Source organism: Salmo trutta, chromosome 37 (genome assembly GCF_901001165.1).
Source record: "Salmo trutta chromosome 37, fSalTru1.1, whole genome shotgun sequence".
NCBI classification, from domain to species: domain Eukaryota; kingdom Metazoa; phylum Chordata; class Actinopteri; order Salmoniformes; family Salmonidae; genus Salmo; species Salmo trutta.
The window spans coordinates 6071542-6091753 of NC_042993.1; the positions used below are offsets into that span (position 1 = coordinate 6071542).

At 46.5% G+C, this 20212-nt stretch overlaps 1 protein-coding gene across 3 annotated transcripts; it reads left to right on the plus strand.

Annotated features, from left to right (window-relative positions):
- Positions 1 to 377: 377 nt before the first annotated feature.
- Positions 378 to 18734, plus strand: LOC115176349 (BCL2/adenovirus E1B 19 kDa protein-interacting protein 2). 3 transcript variants are annotated; one of them, XM_029736276.1, is made up of 10 exons: positions 378 to 532; positions 8331 to 8411; positions 8595 to 8653; positions 8746 to 9003; positions 10129 to 10326; positions 11122 to 11224; positions 11326 to 11457; positions 16493 to 16579; positions 16765 to 16863; positions 16971 to 18734. In XM_029736276.1, the coding sequence occupies exons 1-10, from the start codon at positions 489 to 491 to the stop codon at positions 16993 to 16995; spliced, it is 1086 nt and encodes a 361-aa protein (XP_029592136.1). In that variant the 5' UTR covers positions 378 to 488; the 3' UTR covers positions 16996 to 18734. The 3 variants fall into 3 exon arrangements, with proteins under 3 accessions (XP_029592136.1, XP_029592138.1, XP_029592137.1); XM_029736278.1 differs by lacking the exon at positions 378 to 532 and adding an exon at positions 3688 to 3808; XM_029736277.1 differs by lacking the exon at positions 378 to 532 and adding an exon at positions 6403 to 6741.
- Positions 18735 to 20212: the final 1478 nt, after the last annotated feature.

Consider the following 20212-nt stretch of genomic DNA (forward strand, 5'->3'; position numbering starts at 1 on the left):
TTTTCTAAATACCCTGGTATAAACGGTATATTGCCCAAGCCTACCTCCCTCGTATCCTTAACTCCTCCCTGACTGTGGGAGAACTGAGGCACATTCAATGGGATGCAATGTTTAGAACACTGCAGATAGAAATGGACAAGCCTCCATTATGCAGAGTACAAATGTTTGTTTATTCTATGCAGTGCATTTCTATCTGCGAGGCTCTAGCTAAACATGTTTCAATCTGACGACTAAGCACCATAGCTGCCCAGGTGAGCTTAGCCTTAGGCAATAGGGAAGCAACCACAACAGGTCCTGCTGAAATGCAGAAAAACCTGTAGGGACAGGAAGAGGGTGAATTCACTGACACAAACACACCCACATCAGACTTCCTCATGAGAAAGGCAGATGAGCCAGCAGGCTGTCTTGTTTTGCCAGAAACACTAGTTCCTGGAGGTACCCATTCAGTGCTGTAATAATCATCTGATCTCACTCACAGGGTGGACGATATGGGGACCTATACAGACCAGGGGGACCAGTACATGCTAAATGGGTAAGTGATTAAACTGAATGTATCTACCACTGTGCTACTTTATTCTGTGGAAACCCATAGTTTCACAACCAGTGTGTGTAACAAATGTGAAGTGACGCTCATAGCGGTGTGGGTTTCCTGAAACAAAAACTAAGTGGTATCAGTGTTTCAGCTCATTTCAATTGCTAGAGGGAAAGATGGAGTAGTGAATTTCAATTGCTAGATGGAGTATTGAAAGATGGAGTATAGAATGATGGAGTATAGAATTGTGAGTGTTGTATCCATCTCCTTTACACCCCTCAAGACTCCATGTCATATGACCTGCTCTCTGGACAATGGACAGGGGTTAACAAAAGGAGAAATGGGAAATCACAAGCCACTCTGACACTAACCAGGCCAGTAGTGACGATAAAGATGGCATCCGTCCTGGGAGTCTCTGCTCTAATGACTTCCTCAGTGCTGAATCGCTGGCGTTGCAAAGCTGACAAAGCTTTTGATTCATGCATAAGCTTAGTAATTGCCAATGTTTGTTTTATAACTAAGATGTACATGGACTAAAGGGAAACTTCCACCACTGTATTTTGTGAGCTGTTGACAGGATTCACGAACAGTGTCTGGGGTGAAGTAATAATGCCACTATATAGACATTTGGTTTAGGCCTATAATTAATATACCGGTAATTGGAATGAAACATACTGATCTTGTACTGCGAGGTACAGAAAGACTGCCACTGTATCTCTGATGTCATCATTAGTTGCCTCCGAATTCCTTCCATATCCCTTCTTCTGTATATTGTCATCAGTCTATCTGCCGGAGGTGGATAGATTGGAGTAGGAGGTATAGCTAGATTAGAGGTATTGGAGTTGAAGAGGCATTTTTTCCATTGCTTTTTGGAAGTAGGCTACATACCGGCTGTAACGGGAGTAAATGAGAGTTGCTCAGCGAAACTCCATATTTGGTGATGAAGGAACATATTTTGACATTATAATGCTGTTGGAAATGTTACGAACCGGCTCAGAAAAAGGGAGACAACGTGGAGACAAGGAATAACAAAATATATATTTATTAACTAAAGTAACCTATATACAAATAAACCATAGTGTGTCTGCATGGAGAGAGTCTCCCCAATGAATGTGGAAGAGGTGCCTTTATCCTGGGACACACCCGGGCCCATGTAGCTGACGACCCTTCCAACTCCGCCCACCGGCATCCTAATAAGGAACAAGAGCAAAGAGAAAATACGGCAGACAGAGTGGGAGGGTCGTCACCCCCCCCATAAAACCGGGGACCAACAAGGGCCCCGGAACAACGTACCAGCCTCTGCGTCCCAAATTGACACAGCCCCTGCGTCCCAAATTGACACAGCCCCTGCGTCCCAAATTGACACAGCCTCTGCGTCCCAAATTGATGAGGTTACATGTTCACCTTCCACTTGCCCCAGCCAAACTCCTTCTCCCCAGACCTCAGCAACCTTTGTGTACAGGAAGCAACGTTTAAGAGGAAAGAAGAACACAAGACCAGGAGGGAACAGACAGGAAAGTTAGAACATGACAAAACCAAACAATGGTCAGTCACATAACACTCAGGAACAGGGCACACGAGAGACCACATCAGCTACAAACATCTCCCAACGGTTCATAGTCACTCCTCAACGATTCATAGTCACTCCTCTCATAACCGAATACGAGTACAGACCAGAGGGTGTGATAAAAGCAGAGATTTCACGTGCCCTACTCGTCAGTGGCACCTGCCAGTAGCCCTTTAACAGGTCAAATTTGCTCACAAACTTAGCTGCGCCGACCTGATCAACGCAGTCCTCCATCCGAGGAAGAGGAAATGAATCTGGCTTAGTGACTCCGTTTACCTTACGGTGGTCCGTTCCATCCGGTTTACTGACCAAGATACAGGGAGAAGCCCAACTGGAGAAATAAGGCTCTGCTATCTTACTCTCCAGCATGTACCTGACCTCAGCATCCAGACAACGCAGTTTCTCTACAGAAAGTCTATAGAACCGCTGACGAATGAGGTCAGCATCTCCAAAGTCAATATCTTGCTCTATCAAGTTTGTACGTGTAGGTGTATCAGAAAACAAACCTGGAATTTTCCGAATCAGACCAACCATCTCTTTCCGCCCATCAACAGGTAGCTGAGTAAGAGGGCTATCCAAAATATCCTGTCTCTGAATTTTTCAATCTACCCTGCTGTATGCAATCATCGGGACCAGGAACATTTTAGTCCTCATGCACAGACCTAGCATTACAATAACCAAGGGAAGTAACGGTATCAGCCAAACGAACAGGTTTAACGTCCTCTGTAGACTCCCACTTTCTCATCAGAACATCCTCTTGGAGAATAACCATGTGCGACATCTCCCAACTGTTCCACAGGCACAATTTGGTCACGCAACTCTTCTAATGTGGGGTCAGTCCGTTGCGCATCGATTAGATCGGAGCGGGATACAGATAACGGGATAACAGGGAAAACAGTAACAGACGTCTTTGTGGTATTCTCATTTACCGGAGCAGGGACCAGGTCACCATGACTCAGACCGCGTCACTGCACCCGCAGAGAACACCGCTGGGAAACTGCGCACTCTCATCAGGAATCCCTACAACTGATGGTTTAGTGGAAACCACTAGAGATGGAGACACGACAGGCCACACACGCTCACCAGCCAAGTTATTCCCAAGGATAACGTCGATACCCTCAATAGGCAATGAAGGACGCACCCCCACAACAACCTCACCTTTCACCAGTCCACAATCCAATATCAGTTTATGCAATGGAACTGACAGAGTGTTCAACCTATTCCCCTAATTAGAACACTATTCCCCGAATCAGTCTCAGCAGAGAAGGGTAACACAGATTCCAGCACAAACGATTCCGAGGCACCTGTGTCTCTTAGGATCTTCACTGGCACTAGGTTCTTACTTCCTAACATAGACACAAAACCCTCCGTAATGAAAGGTAAATAGTCTGGATCAATATGGACTTTCACATGTGGTGACACATCAGTGACCTGATGTGGAACAGGCGCAGCTAACGCCGTAGGCCTAAATTTAACGTTAGCACACGTACTGAATTTACCCCTAGCCCTGAGAACCGGACATTCGTTTTTCCAATGACCTGAGCCTTGACAGTAGTGACACTCTTGACCAAAGTCAGTTTTACCACGGGAGTCAGGCTCAACCCTCGTTGAATGAAACTCTGCCCGTGAACCAGAGTATCTCTGTGAGCGAGGCCCAAACCTCTCCGAACGTCTCCACTCACTCCGAATACGGGGTTCTGCAAAAACACGTGAGTCAAAACATATTCGTCCGCCAAAACCACAGCTTCAGCGACAGTCTTTACTTTTCGTTAATGTACGTCGCTATACGATCAGGGATTGTGTTCTTAAATTGCTCTTACATAATCAGCTCACACAGCCCTTGGAAAGTCATAACTGCAGAGGCGGAACACCAGCGATTAAACTGAAGATAATTTTCGCGCAAACTCAACATGAGTCTGCTTATCATCCCTTTTTAAAGTTCTAAATCGTTGGCGGTAAGCCTCAGGAACCAATTCGTAAATCTGTAACACAGACGTTTTAACCTTATTATAACGGACACTGTCGGTCACACTAAGAGCTGAATATGCTTCCTGCGCTTTACCAGTCAACACACTGCAACATTAAAGTTTGGTCAGAATCAGGCCAACTCCTAGCGTCAGCAACACGCTCAAACAACGAAAAGAATGTCTCAGGGTCCTTTTCATTAAACTGAGGCAACAACCGTAAATTCCCAACAATGTCAAATGTGTCCGGGGCACGACCAAAAGAGGAACGACTCCTAAGTAAATCTGCGTCACCTTCCCAGAGCAAACTCTCCCCTGAGAGCTTTCCTTCTCTAACCAACTCTAGACGCAGCTTGATTTTAGCACGCTCCATATCCTGTTTAAATTCCAATTCCTTCTCATATTTTACACGATCATGCTCTAGCTGTAACAGAAGCAGCTCTTTCTGCTGTTCAAAAAGACCACTAGGACTAACCGATGGAGCGGTAATTGTGACATATCGGGGAGACCGCGAGTCCTCAGCAGAGGCTGCCCCAGTGGTAACGTCAAGAATACCACTCTCCATCAGATTGGCCTTCAATATCAACCTAATAGAATTTTTTAGACGTTGATCACTAATTTCAACCTTGTAGTGTTCAGCAACCGTCAACAGCTGTTCTTTAGTACAGAAGTCTAACAGTTCCTCTGATGGAAAGCGAATGAACTCGTCTACATTAGACGCCATAGTCAGAGAGAAAAAAACACTCACTCAACCCCTCTGCTGAGCACACCAGACCACAACAAGAGAAAATACAATCACACCGGGCACCACAGAAAAGAGATGAGATATGGAGCTTCCCCAAAACCTACAATAACTCAACCCTAGTCTTCATGCAGATGTGCGGTGGGTAATTATGCACTGTAGCCCGATGGCAAGGAAGTAACCCCCCAGCACGCTGGTAGATTCCACCAAGCCACGGATGTGCCCCCGAGACAACTGCTCAGTCCACAGACACCACACAAAAATAACAAACATTAACAATGCCCAACATATTCCAAAATGAAACGTCGCTAAGCCTATCAGGGGGAAAAGGCTATAGCTCCTGGTGGTAAGGTTCACTACCCTATCCAAATCTCCCACTGAGGTACACAGCTGATTGCACTCACGTCCTCAGACCAACGTCCCAACAGCGAGTAGAGCAAGAGTTTCCAGGCTAGGCAGGGCCTGGAAACTAACCAATGTACTCTGTCCAACACAGCACACAAACCAAACAAACAAAAGCAACCAGTACTGAGCACCAAACTCAAATTAACAAAATATACAAACAAAGCACCTACAGAATTTAACATCAACTCCACGTTTTCTCCCAAACACAATCCGTTCAAAATCCCGGACGAGCTCCCACTTGTTACGAACCGACTCAGAGTTCGCAACAAAAGGGAGACAACGTGGAGACAAGGAGTATCAAAAGAGTTTGAATCGGAGTTTTCTTTGCGTTAGGTTAATCCCCGCTATCTACTCCTGTCCTCTTATAGGCAGAGGCTTCAATAACCGCCTCGACAGGCCGTGGCCATCACAAGATCAGGTTTCCTTAACATAGAGTACAATGGAAGATAGACTATACACCCTGGGCATGCTTCATCGGGAACAATGCAAGAACACAGAGGTTGTCTTCCCTTCCCACCACGAGCAGCTATTAACAGCTTTTTTACACGCGTCTACAGGTACCTGCCAAAATACACCAAACGTGTCTTAATGTTGCGTTGGGCACCACGAGCCAGAACAGCTTCAATGCGCCTTGGCATAGATTCTACAAGTGTCTGGAACTCAATTGGAGGGATGGAGACACCATTATTCAACGAGACATTGCATAATTTGGTGTTTTGTAGATGGTGGTGGGAAACGCTGTCTCATGAGCGCTCAGAATCTCCCGTAAGTGTTCAATTGAGTTGAGATCTGTTCACTGGTTGGTTGCAACACAGAGACACACACAAACGCATACACACACCCTGTAAACCCCCTATGTTCCAATCTCACAAGATGTTCAGGTATTCAGTGCCACAACGATCATGTCATAACGGGACGCCCACATTTTATATAATCAAATATATAATGAGTTTATACTCAGACCACATCTCACAAACCAACGCAGCTAAACCTTACTGTCACGAGTTCAGCTGGGTTGACTCATCAAACCATACACATACAGGCTCGAGATGGATATATTGATGTCATTCTCGTAAAAAAACTAATCAGGAGAAGGCAATACCATTTTTTATGATAGTTGAGTAAACAGGAACTGTTATTGTTGCCGAAATGTGTTTCCTTTCAGTGTGGTAAGAGTTTGAGACTCTGCTGCATTGAGATACTCAACTATTTCTCTACGGATCTGCTCATTTTGATGTGTTTACCAGTTGCGATGAGTGATAGATCAGAAAGTTCTCAGTCACTCAGGTGTGGTGAACGTGTCACCAGCCGAGCACGTACAAAGCCCTCTGATTGGCTAAGCTAATGTATTGTTTGCTGTGTGGTTGGGTCGTCAGAACACTGTACTTGTGCGAACGTCGGAGTGTTTACAATTGACGACTTTTAAATGACTTATCTTCTTGATCAACATTTTTTTAACGTTTTTTTTTTATTCATCTTTTAATCGTGATGTCTGCATGAGTGCGCGTTTATACAGAGGAAAGGGTGAAAGGTAGGCTATGCTCAGTTGCTTTGCGTATCGGTGAGTCTATCTTTACAAAGGCATTGTGTAACTACTGTAGAACTAGGTTGGAGACGGGAAGCTGATGTGGAAGCAATGTATAATCCAGTTGACGGCTTGAATACAGTTGTGTAAAGTTAGTTTACTACATGCTAATACTGTGTAATGACACAAAGTGCTTAAACTATATGGATAAACTTACTGTAGTTTCACGATTCTTCATTTCTTTCTATATAGGGCCTACAGTTGGACCTATTATAATTATTTTATCATTGCCAATTTATTGGTGCATCTAGCATTTGCTTATCACTCAGTTTTAATTTTTAAGTGACAGCTGGTGGTCTTCTAAACCAAGACTATCCCCCTTTATGACAGTTTACAAATGAGTCTATCTGTATGTCTTTACAGTGTGATGCTATATGAACGTCATTACTTTAAAAGCCCAATTTCCTTTTACGGTCCGTAAAGTCTAATTCATATGACTAATGAAACGTAAATGCAATATAGGGAAGTGATCAGCAGACATACTGTACATATGTGCCAAGGGTGCATGCATTATGCATGCAGCTGGTGGGTCTAAGGGTGTGTTGGCCACTTTGTGAACCACTCTTCCATGGAGTACTGGAGGCACAGTCACAGAGGGTGCTGTTTGACTCTTGCAGTGGTCCTGAAACCTTGTCAAGTGTGTCCACTGGCAGAGGCAGTCTAGACCAATGACAGCCAGAGGACACACATGGAGTAAGACAAGTTGCAAGCTTCTACATTGTTAGTTTTTCTCTCTCACTCTTCTGCACTTGGACGTGATTGTGTCTGTGTACTCTCTGAGCACTGGAGTGAGCTGAGGGAGAGCTTGAGGACTCTTCTCAGTGTGCGTGTGTGTGTGTGTGTGGGGCGGGTGCTTGCTTGCAAGGTGTGAATTGACTGTGATAAGGGCTCGGGAAGTAAGAGTGGCTTGTCTGTTAAATAAGCAAAACAATGCTATGCCATTGCACAGCCATAGGCTTCTATGCAAGTGCCACTGCTGAGGTTACTGCCTTTTTGAAGATTGTGTTCCACCATATAATATAACCAGTTGATTTTACAGTGTCAATAAATTCATCTTATATAGCACTAATGGTTATGATAAATTAGGTATTGTTTCACACTGGTGGCATATAGATAAATGCACATTATGCGAGTACTAGAACAATCAAAAAATGTAAAATGCCCATCCCTATAATCCTGTTTCTGCTAACAATGCCTGCAGTACCACAGTCGGCCTTGAACTTCCTTGGTTTCAATGAGAGGGGGGAGTCGTTCTCCCCTGGTGACCAATGAACATATGGCAATGGTTCGACCTTGTGATTCGTGCGTAATGTTGGACAGGCACTTTACAAATAAGACTTTATTAATTTGGCATCATCACATTAAAAACACGGTACATGCGTTTGGGCAGTGGCCTTCATCAGTGTCTGTCAGACTTTGTCTTATTTGAGCTCTTAAGGACTATAGACTGTTGTTGAATCTTTGATTATTACAGCATGTACAGCAAAGGATTTGAAGACTATTGAATGTACTGTGATATGCTGTCTGTTCTGTAGGAGTCCAGAGGGGGCGAAGGCTGCTTCCTACATCCAGGACATGGAGCTGAGGGAGGAATGGCAGGATGAGGAGTTCCCCAGGTCAGAGACAAACCTAACCCTGACCTTTAACCTTACCCCCTGACCACATGAACTGGAAACCCCAGCCTGTTCACCATGACAATCTTAAACAATATTTGAGGTCCCTGCAAAGAAAGCTTTTTGGTTAGGAACGGGTAAGAAAGCAGTACTAAGTTTTTTCAAGTATTTTGTATTCCCCCCTAGACCTCTTCCTGAAGATGCCCATAGTCCTGAGACCCCAGGAGAAAATGCAGAGAGACCAGGTAAATCCCTAATACCCATATGTCTGCAAAGGCCTAATTCCAAAAGTACTGCACCATATCCCACAATACCTGTGTGTGTGCTACTCCCCCAGCTCCACCCACCAGCCTGGCCCTGTCAGAAAACCCCATAAGGAAGAAGCGTCTGGTGGCGCCCACCCTCAGCCTGACCCTGTCCCGCACCGACTCAGCGGACCGCAGCGTGAAGTCGGGGGACACCGGGTACTCTGCCGCCGCCCTCTCACCCGACGAAGATGACACAGAGCTGGACATCAACCTGGAGGCCCTGGAGACGCCCTCGGACAGCGAGTCCTGCAACTTCCCTGACAGCATGCACGAATTGGAGTGGGAGGGTGAGAGAAGAAACAAGAACTGGAGTGGGAGGGTGAGAGAGGAGACAAGAACTGGAGTGGGAGGGTGAGAGAGGAGACAAGAACTGGAGTGGGAGGGTGAGAGAGGAGACAAGAACTGGAGTGGGAGGGTGAGAGAGGAGACAAGAACTGGAGTGGGAGGGTGAGAGAGGAGACAAGAACTGGAGTGGGAGGGTGAGAGAGGAGACAAGAACTGGAGTGGGAGGGTGAGAGAGGAGACAAGAACTGGAGTGGGAGGGTGAGAGAGGAGACAAGAACTGGAGTGGGAGGGTGAGAGAGGGGACAAGAACTGGAGTGGGAGGGTGAGAGAAGAAACAAGAACTGGAGTGGGAGGGTGAGAGAGGAGACAAGAACTGGAGTGGGAGGGTGAGAGAAGAAACAAGAACTGGAGTGGGAGGGTGAGAGAGGAGACAAGAACTGGAGTGGGAGGGTGAGAGAGGGGACAAGAACTGGAGTGGGAGGGTGAGAGAAGAAACAAGAACTGGAGTGGGAGGGTGAGAGAAGAGACAAGAACTGGAGTGGGAGGGTGAGAGAAGAGACAAGAACTGGAGTGGGAGGGTGAGAGAGAACTGGAGTGGGAGGGTGAGAGAGGAGACAAGAACTGGAGTGGGAGGGTGAGAGAGGAGACAAGAACTGGAGTGGGAGGATGAGAGAGGAGACAAGAACTGGAGTGGGAGGGTGAGAGAGAACTGGAGTGGGAGGGTGATAGAGAACTGGAGTGGGAGGGTGAGAGAGGAGACAAGAACTGGAGTGGGAGGGTGAGAGAGAACTGGAGTGGGAGGGTGAGAGAGAACTGGAGTGGGAGGGTGAGAGAGAACTGGAGTGGAAGAATGACAGAGAAAGACGGTTTGCACAAACTGGAGTGGGAAGGTGAAAGCAAGAGTGGGAGGTATGAGGGTGGGGAGAGAGACTGAGGGGGTGTGGGGGTAGAATGAACTGTACTGGGAGGTCAGAAAACAGAGAAAGTAGGAAAGAGAGTGTGAGAGAGAGAAATTCCAATTTGGAACATAGTATTCTTCTATTCCATTCTGAAATGGAATGGTATGATGCTTGCACAATCTAATCCCACTATTCTTGACCTTCATCTGACCTCTGATGACCCTCCAGATGACCTGCCGCGGCTGGGCCGGGGGGAGGATGGTGTCTCAGGCACCTCGGTGATGGAGCAGGCAGAGATGGGCTCCATGGAGCTAGACCAGGTGGACAACAGGGGGCGCCGCTGGAGAAGGTTCTGCGTCGCAGGACAGGAGTACCACGTCAACATGAGTGTCCTGGAGCCATACCTCCAGGTGCTCTCCCACGGAGGTGAGACACAGCTGAAGATGACTGTCAAGTAGCTACTTGACCAGCCTGTAAAGTCAAAGCTTCCATAACTGAGTCCAGCTGAGTGCATATGACTCAGCATCTGTTGTGTAGCTCCCACTTTATGCATTTGCTAAAAATGACAGGCCTCAGTGAAAGGGAATGATTTTCAGTTGCACTATGTAATTCTATCTGATATACAAAACATTAAGAACTGCTCTTCCCATGACATAGACTGACCAGGTGAACCCAGGTGAAAGCTATGATCCCTTATTGATGTCACTTGTTAAAACCACTTCAATCAGTGTAGATGAAGGGGAGGAGCCAGGTTAAAGTAGGATTTTTCAGCCTTGAGACAATTGAGACATGGATTGTGTGTGTGTGCCATTCAGAGGGTGAATGGGAAAGACAAAAGATTTAAGTGCCTTTGAACGGGGTATGGTTGCTCCCGAGTGGCGCAGCGATCTAACGCACGGCATCTCAGTGCAAGAGGTGTCACTGCAGTCCCTGGTTCGAATCCAGGCTGCATCGCTTCCGGCCGTGATTGGGATTCCCACAGGGTGGCGCACAATTGTCCCCGCGTCGTCTGGGTTTGGCCGGGGTAGGGAGTCATTGTAAATAATAATTTGTTCTTAACTGACTTGCCTAGTTAAATAAAGGTAAATAAAAACTTAACACAGTAGCCGTTCAACATGTACTCCGTCTATACTCCCACAGTTGGAACTTGTCATTCTTCGCTATGTAATTCTATGTGATATACATGTGCTGTATCTCATGAGGTATGCCTCTGTTTCCTAGGTTATTACGGGGAGGCTATGAATGCCATCATCACGTTCTCCTCCTGTTACCTACCAGAGAACACGGTGGAGAACTATGAGTACGTCATGGACAATCTCTTCAGGTCAGTGTAGACGGACAAACACCCTCTGGTGTTGAGGTCTCAATTAAAGATGACAATCAAAGTTCTTTTGTTTCTTATTTGGGTGTGTGTGTACGGTGCAGGTACATAGTGGGGACGCTGGACCTGATGGTGTCAGAAGGCTATGTCATGGTGTACCTGTGCAGCATGGCTCCCAGGAATAAGATGCCTGCCATCAAATGGCTGCGACAGTGTTACACCTCCATTGACAGAAGGTACAGTACGTTCTTCTTGCTCTTTCTCTCACAAGGTTCCCTCTGCTGTTGTACTGAAAGAGTCCAGAGGAGGGGGCAAGTGGCCCTATGGTTCTCTGTATAGCACTGCTGTGGTCCAGGTATTGGACAGAATGGGAGGATGTAATGGGGGGGCTCTTATTCCTGCCCTATCTCTGCTTCTCCTCCCCTCGTGTGGAATATCACAGGAATGCTATAATGATTCAGGGCTGTGAGGATCTCTACCACAGGGTAGTGTAATGATTCAGGGCTGTGAGGATCTCTACCACAGGGTAGTATAATGATTCAGGGCTGTGAGGATCTCTACCACAGGGTAGTATAATGATTCAGGGCTGTGAGGATCTCTACCACAGGGTAGTGTAATGATTCAGGGCTGTGAGGATCTCTACCACAGGGTAGTGTAATGATTCAGGGCTGTGAGGATCTCTACCACAGGGAAGTGTAATGATTCAGGGCTGTGAGGATCTCTACCACAGGGAAGTGTAATGATTCAGGGCTGTGAGGATCTCTACCACAGGGTAGTGTAATGATTCAGGGCTGTGAGGATGTCTACCACAGGGTAGTGTAATGATTCAGGGCTGTGAGGATCTCTACCACAGGGTAGTGTAATGATTCAGGGCTGTGAGGATCTCTACCACAGGGAAGTGTAATGATTCAGGGCTGTGAGGATCTCTACCACAGGAAAGTATAATGATTCAGGGCTGTGAGGATCTCTACCACAGGGTAGTGTAATGATTCAGGGCTGTGAGGATCTCTACCACAGGGTAGTGTAATGATTCAGGGCTGTGAGGATCTCTACCACAGGGTAGTGTAATGATTCAGGGCTGTGAGGATCTCTACCACAGGAAAGTATAATGATTCAGGGCTGTGAGGATCTCTACCACAGGGTAGTGTAATGATTCAGGGCTGTGAGGATCTCTACCACAGGGTAGTATAATGATTCAGGGCTGTGAGGATCTCTACCACAGGGTAGTGTATTGATTCAGGGCTGTGAGGATCTCTACCACAGGGAAGTATAATGATTCAGGGCTGTGAGGATCTCTACCACAGGGAAGTGTAATGATTCAGGGCTGTGAGGATCTCTACCACAGGGTAGTATAATGATTCAGGGCTGTGAGGATCTCTACCACAGGGTAGTGTAAAGATTCAGGGCTGTGAGGATCTCTACCACAGGGTAGTGTAATGATTCAGGGCTGTGAGGATCTCTACCACAGGGTAGTATAATGATTCAGGGCTGTGAGGATCTCTACCACAGGGAAGTGTAATGATTCAGGGCTGTGAGGATCTCTACCACAGGGTAGTGTAATGATTCAGGGCTGTGAGGATCTCTACCACAGGGTAGTGTAAAGATTCAGGGCTGTGAGGATCTCTACCACAGGGTAGTGTAATGATTCAGGGCTGTGAGGATCTCTACCATAGGGTAGTGTAATGATTCAGGGCTGTGAGGATCTCTACCACAGGGTAGTGTAAAGATTCAGGGCTGTGAGGATCTCTACCACAGGGAAGTGTAATGATTCAGGGCTGTGAGGATCTCTACCACAGGGTAGTGTAATGATTCAGGGCTGTGAGGATCTCTACCACAGGGTAGTGTAATGATTCAGGGCTGTGAGGATCTCTACCACAGGGTAGTGTAATGATTCAGGGCTGTGAGGATCTCTACCACAGGGTAGTGTAATGATTCAGGGCTGTGAGGATCTCTACCACAGGGAAGTATAATGATTCAGGGCTGTGAGGATCTCTACCACAGGGAAGTGTAATGATTCAGGGCTGTGAGGATCTCTACCACAGGGTAGTGTAATGATTCAGGGCTGTGAGGATCTCTACCACAGGGTAGTGTAATGATTCAGGGCTGTGAGGATCTCTACCACAGGGTAGTGTAATGATTCAGGGCTGTGAGGATCTCTACCACAGGGTAGTGTAATGATTCAGGGCTGTGAGGATCTCTACCACAGGGTAGTGTAATTATTCAGGGCTGTGAGGATCTCTACCACAGGGAAGTGTAATGATTCAGGGCTGTGAGGATCTCTACCACAGGGAAGTGTAATGATTCAGGGTTGTGAGGATCTCTACCACAGGGAAGTGTAATGATTCAGGGCTGTGAGGATCTCTACCACAGGGTAGTGTAATGATTCAGGGCTGTGAGGATCTCTACCACAGGGTAGTGTAATTATTCAGGGCTGTGAGGATCTCTACCACAGGGAAGTGTAATGATTCAGGGCTGTGAGGATCTCTACCACAGGGAAGTGTAATGATTCAGGGCTGTGAGGATCTCTACCACAGGGAAGTGTAATGATTCAGGGCTGTGAGGATCTCTACCACAGGGTAGTATAATGATTCAGGGCTGTGAGGATCTCTACCACAGGGTAGTGTAAAGATTCAGGGCTGTGAGGATCTCTACCACAGGGTAGTGTAATGATTCAGGGCTGTGAGGATCTCTACCACAGGGTAGTGTAATGATTCAGGGCTGTGAGGATCTCTACCACAGGGAAGTGTAATGATTCAGGGCTGTGAGGATCTCTACCACAGGGTAGTGTAATGATTCAGGGCTGTGAGGATCTCTACCACAGGGTAGTGTAAAGATTCAGGGCTGTGAGGATCTCTACCACAGGGTAGTGTAATGATTCAGGGCTGTGAGGATCTCTACCATAGGGTAGTGTAATGATTCAGGGCTGTGAGGATCTCTACCACAGGGTAGTGTAAAGATTCAGGGCTGTGAGGATCTCTACCACAGGGAAGTGTAATGATTCAGGGCTGTGAGGATCTCTACCACAGGGTAGTGTAATGATTCAGGGCTGTGAGGATCTCTACCACAGGGTAGTGTAATGATTCAGGGCTGTGAGGATCTCTACCACAGGGTAGTGTAATGATTCAGGGCTGTGAGGATCTCTACCACAGGGTAGTGTAATGATTCAGGGCTGTGAGGATCTCTACCACAGGGAAGTGTAATGATTCAGGGCTGTGAGGATCTCTACCACAGGGAAGTGTAATGATTCAGGGCTGTGAGGATCTCTACCACAGGGTAGTGTAATGATTCAGGGCTGTGAGGATCTCTACCACAGGGTAGTGTAATGATTCAGGGCTGTGAGGATCTCTACCACAGGGTAGTGTAATGATTCAGGGCTGTGAGGATCTCTACCACAGGGTAGTGTAATGATTCAGGGCTGTGAGGATCTCTACCACAGGGTAGTGTAATTATTCAGGGCTGTGAGGATCTCTACCACAGGGAAGTGTAATGATTCAGGGCTGTGAGGATCTCTACCACAGGGAAGTGTAATGATTCAGGGTTGTGAGGATCTCTACCACAGGGAAGTGTAATGATTCAGGGCTGTGAGGATCTCTACCACAGGGTAGTGTAATGATTCAGGGCTGTGAGGATCTCTACCACAGGGTAGTGTAATTATTCAGGGCTGTGAGGATCTCTACCACAGGGAAGTGTAATGATTCAGGGCTGTGAGGATCTCTACCACAGGGAAGTGTAATGATTCAGGGCTGTGAGGATCTCTACCACAGGGAAGTGTAATGATTCAGGGCTGTGAGGATCTCTACCACAGGGAAGTGCCCCCTCCGGACATTCCTCAGATAACCCTCTGACCCCTGACTGTGTGCGTGTGCAAAATCAAATTGTATTCATCACGTACACAGTTTCCAGCAGGTATAAAAGGTGCAGTGAAATGCTTGTGTGCTGGCTCTCTCAACATCGCAGTACAATAATCAATATCAATAATACAAATCCAATCAAAAATAAATGTATTAAAGTATATCCACGTGTCTGTATATTTGCCAGTTGTCACATACTGTATCTGTGCTGTTGGTTCTACTGTAATGTAGTCCTCCTTATCACTGAGATGTTTCCATAGTCCATATAAAGGCAGCTCAGTGCTCAGTCTCTGCATGCCTGGCCACTGGCCACACTCCACAACATAACATTCCCATACATAAACCACCACATTCACTGTGCATACCACAGTGGCCTCTCAATTGAAGACAATATTCATGAAAAACGTCAGGTTGACCATCTTGCTCCTAATATACCTTAGGGCGTTGTTTCCCAAACTCGGGTGCACGTTTGTTTTTTTCCCAGGCACTACACAGCTGATTCAAAGAACCAACTCATCAAGCTTGGATTATTTGAATCAGCTGTGTAGTGTTAGGGCAAAAAACAAAACTTGCTCCCAGGGGGGCCCCCAGGATCGAGTTTGGGAAACCCTGCCTTAGGGAATTATAGTGCCAAAGGTACAGATGTAGGATCTTAATTTGAGCCAGTTTGCTACAACAGGAAAATAATCTTGAAGCAACCGGAAATGTGAATTATTATGTGGATTATAATTAATAGACATTTGTGTAAGGGTTGATATATTTTTCGTGAGGGAAAATCAAATCAAAATGTCAGAAGCCTTTTTAAACCTCAAATACACTACATAAAAAAATTCCTGCATTGCAGGAACGTTATCCTGCAAATGGGTGATCCAATTTAGATCCTCCATCTGTAGCATGTCTTTTGGTGAACTTGGATGAGACCAGACCTATTTCCAGACACTGGTGTCTTTGAGAAAACCAGCCCTCAGACGTTACCTCACGCGCTCAATTTGGAGGGAGGCAAATGCAGTTGCTATGCGACCGTGAGTTTTTGAGTCATATCATCAGTCAGGTCTCAAAGCCGTATATCACGGCACTCTTCCCAGGGCATTAAGAGGAGAACTACACATAGGATGAACATTCTTATTGTATTCAAATAAGGCTGGTGTTTACTGAGGTGTCTAAGTGAATGATTTTCTTCATGTGACTCAGAGAAACAGACATTGACGTCAGGTTTCTGCCCATGCCTAGGGGATCGTTTACGAAATCACAGACATTCGCCGTGTTCCATCCAGAGAATCTGCCTCAGCCACTATGTTACTCATATCATGTGGTTGTTTCCGCCTACGTATTTGACACGTATTGTAACTCGCCCTGAATAATGTGGATGAGTCATGTAAATGTAATGTGTGTGGAGTCATGGTGATGGTTCTCCTGGCAGGTTGAGGAAGGACCTGAAGGGGCTCTTTGTGGTCCACCCTGCCTGGTACATCAAAGCACTCATCACTGTCGTCAAGCCTTTCATCAGGTGAGAAGAACCATTAAAGTCATATTTCATTTGAACCACATCTGTCCTCAGAAGATGATTCAACGAGTCACACTGATTCAGTGAGTCCCACTCCATCTGTTGTGAAGATCCAGCTACAGCATATGCCTATGCCTTGACCATGCTGATGTTCACTCTAACCTCTGACCTCTCTGTGCCCTCCGCAGTGAGAAGTTCAGCCGGAAGATCCGCTTCATTCACAGCCTGCAGGAGCTGTCCGAGTACATCCCCATGGAACACCTACAGATTCCCGACAGCATCCGAGAGTGAGTGACTGGGTTCTCTTGAGAGCTATATTAGCCAAGTTATTACAATTTTACTTTTACTTTGTAGGATTATTATTCCCGTATTAAAAGTGCTTTGTTTTCTCTAGGTATGATGTGAGGATGAACGGGTGAGGTGAGGGACATATCGTGGGAAGCCAAAGAGAGGACATTTTCAGTGGCTAGGTGAAGGAGGGGAAGACAGCAGACGACCAGGAACTATGGGCTGAATTACCATGGAAGTTCAAAAGTTAACTAGTCCAAATGTCACCCTGCAGGTATGCTTGGACGTGCAGAAAATGAAAGACTGTGTGTACAGACACAGCTTTTATTTATTCATCGTTGAACGTAACGTCACTAAAGAAGTTCACTTCCCCAAGCCACTGGCTTTGCAACACTTTCATAACTGCCCCTATTTTGTGGTACTTGAATGCAACCCTATCATATGTATTGATGCCAGAGTGATTTGTGAGACCTGTCGTCAAGGAGCAACCTACAGTCAGTTTGAACACAACATTTAACACTAGAGTTAAATGAAAGGTCCAGATGGGTTTCTGTTACAGTTACCTTCACTGGAACTCACATTGACATTTACTGCTACTTTATCTGTAAGGGCTTACTGCACTCTAGTGCCAAGTACAACACTTTTGACTGTCAGGTTGTTAGGATGTCACCTTTTAATGTTTACTAAAATGTGATTGATGTGCAACAAATACTTTAGGTTAAGATGGAGACAAAGTGTATTTACTCAAATAAATCAGAATTTACATCATGACATAAATTCTGATGTATTTTACTGTATTATTCTGACCTTGTAAACCTAAGCCTTTTATAGCCTACCCTCAGAGCAAATATTTATGTAAGAGAACTCTTGAACAACCTGTACTTTTCTAATTGTAATTTTCTAACCATACTTTCTATAGCTGAATGAGCTTCTCACTTTCTAAGATATTTGTTTTAGAGCTTTGCTTACCACATGTGTAAGGGCTTTTACACTATTTTAAAGGAAGGGGTGTCACCATGGAAATGCTGCAGGCATTCAGGAAATGGGCTTTGACAGCCACAGGAAGTGAGGTAGCCATGGAAGAATACTACTGCCTGCATTTACTGTAACTCGTACACAGGAACAGTGACTTGTCCATTAATTAGGGATGATGAAGAATATTCATCTGAAAATGAAAAACATTTTTCTGAAAAAGGGAGCTATTGAATGTATTGTTTTGTTAGTCCTTTTATGCTGATTAAAAAACATGAGCTGGCGCACACCCAGAAAAAAGGTGCTGACTAACGAATAAACTATAAGCTATCAAAATAAAGTCTCACACTCCATATATAAACTCCCAGTAATTTATTGGGAATTGACCAACGTTTCGGCATCACTACCTTCTTCAGGGTGATGTCATGAGTACTTGAAACAGGTTATGTAGACAAACAGTGCAATTAGTGTAACCAATGACAATGCGTTTTTTTCAATGTTACTGCTACTGAATTATAACAACACCACATTGGGGATGTTTTTAAATCTACAGAAGTCCTCAAAAGACTCCGTAAAAAAAAACTGGTGGTAGTTAACATTTATGGACAACAACAGATCTTAAATACATGAGACGATGATGCATTCAGTATTAAATCAGATTAGTATTCAGTAACATTATATGGTGGTTGGTATCGCTCATGTCAGCTGGGTGTTCTGAAATACTCAGAATTGTGTTGCATTGTGGAGGAGGAAACTGAATGGTGTCCTTCGTTAACACGACTGGAGTCTGGCTGCTTGTTTTTCAGGGATTATTTTGTACTCCTCTGCATTCACATCTTTGTCCTGGTGGTCTGTCTGCTCGTCAGTTGTTAATGTAAATAAAGCTGTTATCACGGGACTCGTCTTTGGGCTGTTTGTGTTTTTTTGTTGTTGAAGAAGCTTACGTAAATAAGTGAAGATGAAATAATGGAATAATAATCTTCCGGTGTCAAATAAAGACTGCTGGTTATTCTGAGCAGAGTAGGACTGGAGTTAAAGGTGGTAATATAAAGTACATCCAGTGAATATTACTGTTCAAAAACACTAGACACCCCGTAGCCTTCACCCGTCCTCTACTAGACACCCCGTAGCCTTCACCCGTCCTCGACTAGACACCCCGTAGCCTTCACCCGTCCTCTACTAGACACCCTGTAGCCTTCACCCGTCCTCGACTAGACACCCTGTAGCCTTCACAACGTCCTCGACTAGACACCCGTAGCCTTCACAACGTCCTCGACTAGACACCCCGTAGCCTTCACCCGTCCTCGACTAGACACCCCGTAGCCTTCACCCGTCCTCTACTAGACACCCTGTAGCCTTCACCCGTCCTCGACTAGACAGCCTGTAGCCTTCACCCGTCCTCGACTAGACACCCCGTAGCCTTCACCCGTCCTCTACTAGACACCCTGTAGCCTTCACCCGTCCTCTACTAGACACCCTGTAGCCTTCACCCGTCCTCGACTAGACACCCCGTAGCCTTCACCCGTCCTCGACTAGACACCCCGTAGCCTTCACCCGTCCTCTACTAGACACCCCGTAGCCTTCACCCGTCCTCGACTAGACACCCGTAGCCTTCACCGTCCTCGACTAGACACCCGTAGCCTTCACCGTCCTTACTAGACACCCCGTAGCCCTCACAACGTCTCTACTAGACACCCCGTAGCCTTCACCGTCCTCGACTAGACACCCCGTAGCCTTCACCGTCCTCGACTAGACACCCGTAGCCTTCACCCGTCCTCGACTAGACACCCCGTAGCCTTCACCCGTTCTCGACTAGACACCCGTAGCCTTCACCCGTCCTCTACTAGACACCCCGTAGCCCTCACCCCGTCCTCTACTAGACACCCCGTAGCCTTCACCCGTCCTCGACTAGACACCCCGTAGCCTTCACCCGTCCTCGTCTAGACACCCGGAGCCTTCACCCGTCCTCGACTAGAACCCCGTAGCCTCACCCGTCCTCGACTAGACACCCCGTAGCCTTCACCCGTCCTCGACTAGACACCCCGTAGCCTTCACCCGTCCTCGACTAGACACCCCGTAGCCTTCACCCGTCCTCGACTAGACACCCCGTAGCCTTCACCCGTCCTCGACTAGACACCCCGTAGCCTTCACCCGTCCTCGACTAGACACCCCGTAGCCTTCACCCGTCCTCGACTAGACACCCCGTAGCCTTCACCCGTCCTCGACTAGACACCCCGTAGCCTTCACCCGTCCTCGACTAGACACCCCGTAGCCTTCACCCGTCCTCGACTAGACACCCGTAGCCTTCACCCGTCCTCGACTAGACACCCCGTAGCCTTCCACCCGTCCTCGACTAGACACCCCGTAGCCTTTCAC

Excerpts from the sequence above, each read along its gene's own strand:
- LOC115176349 (XM_029736276.1), top strand. The coding sequence starts at position 489 with ATGGGGACCTATACAGACCAGGGGGACCAGTACATGCTAAATGG. Across the intron at positions 16,580-16,764 it reads GTCGTCAAGCCTTTCATCAG|TGAGAAGTTCAGCCGGAAGA; the intron begins GTGAGAAGAACC and ends TGCCCTCCGCAG. Across the intron at positions 16,864-16,970 it reads ATTCCCGACAGCATCCGAGA|GTATGATGTGAGGATGAACG; the intron begins GTGAGTGACTGG and ends TGTTTTCTCTAG.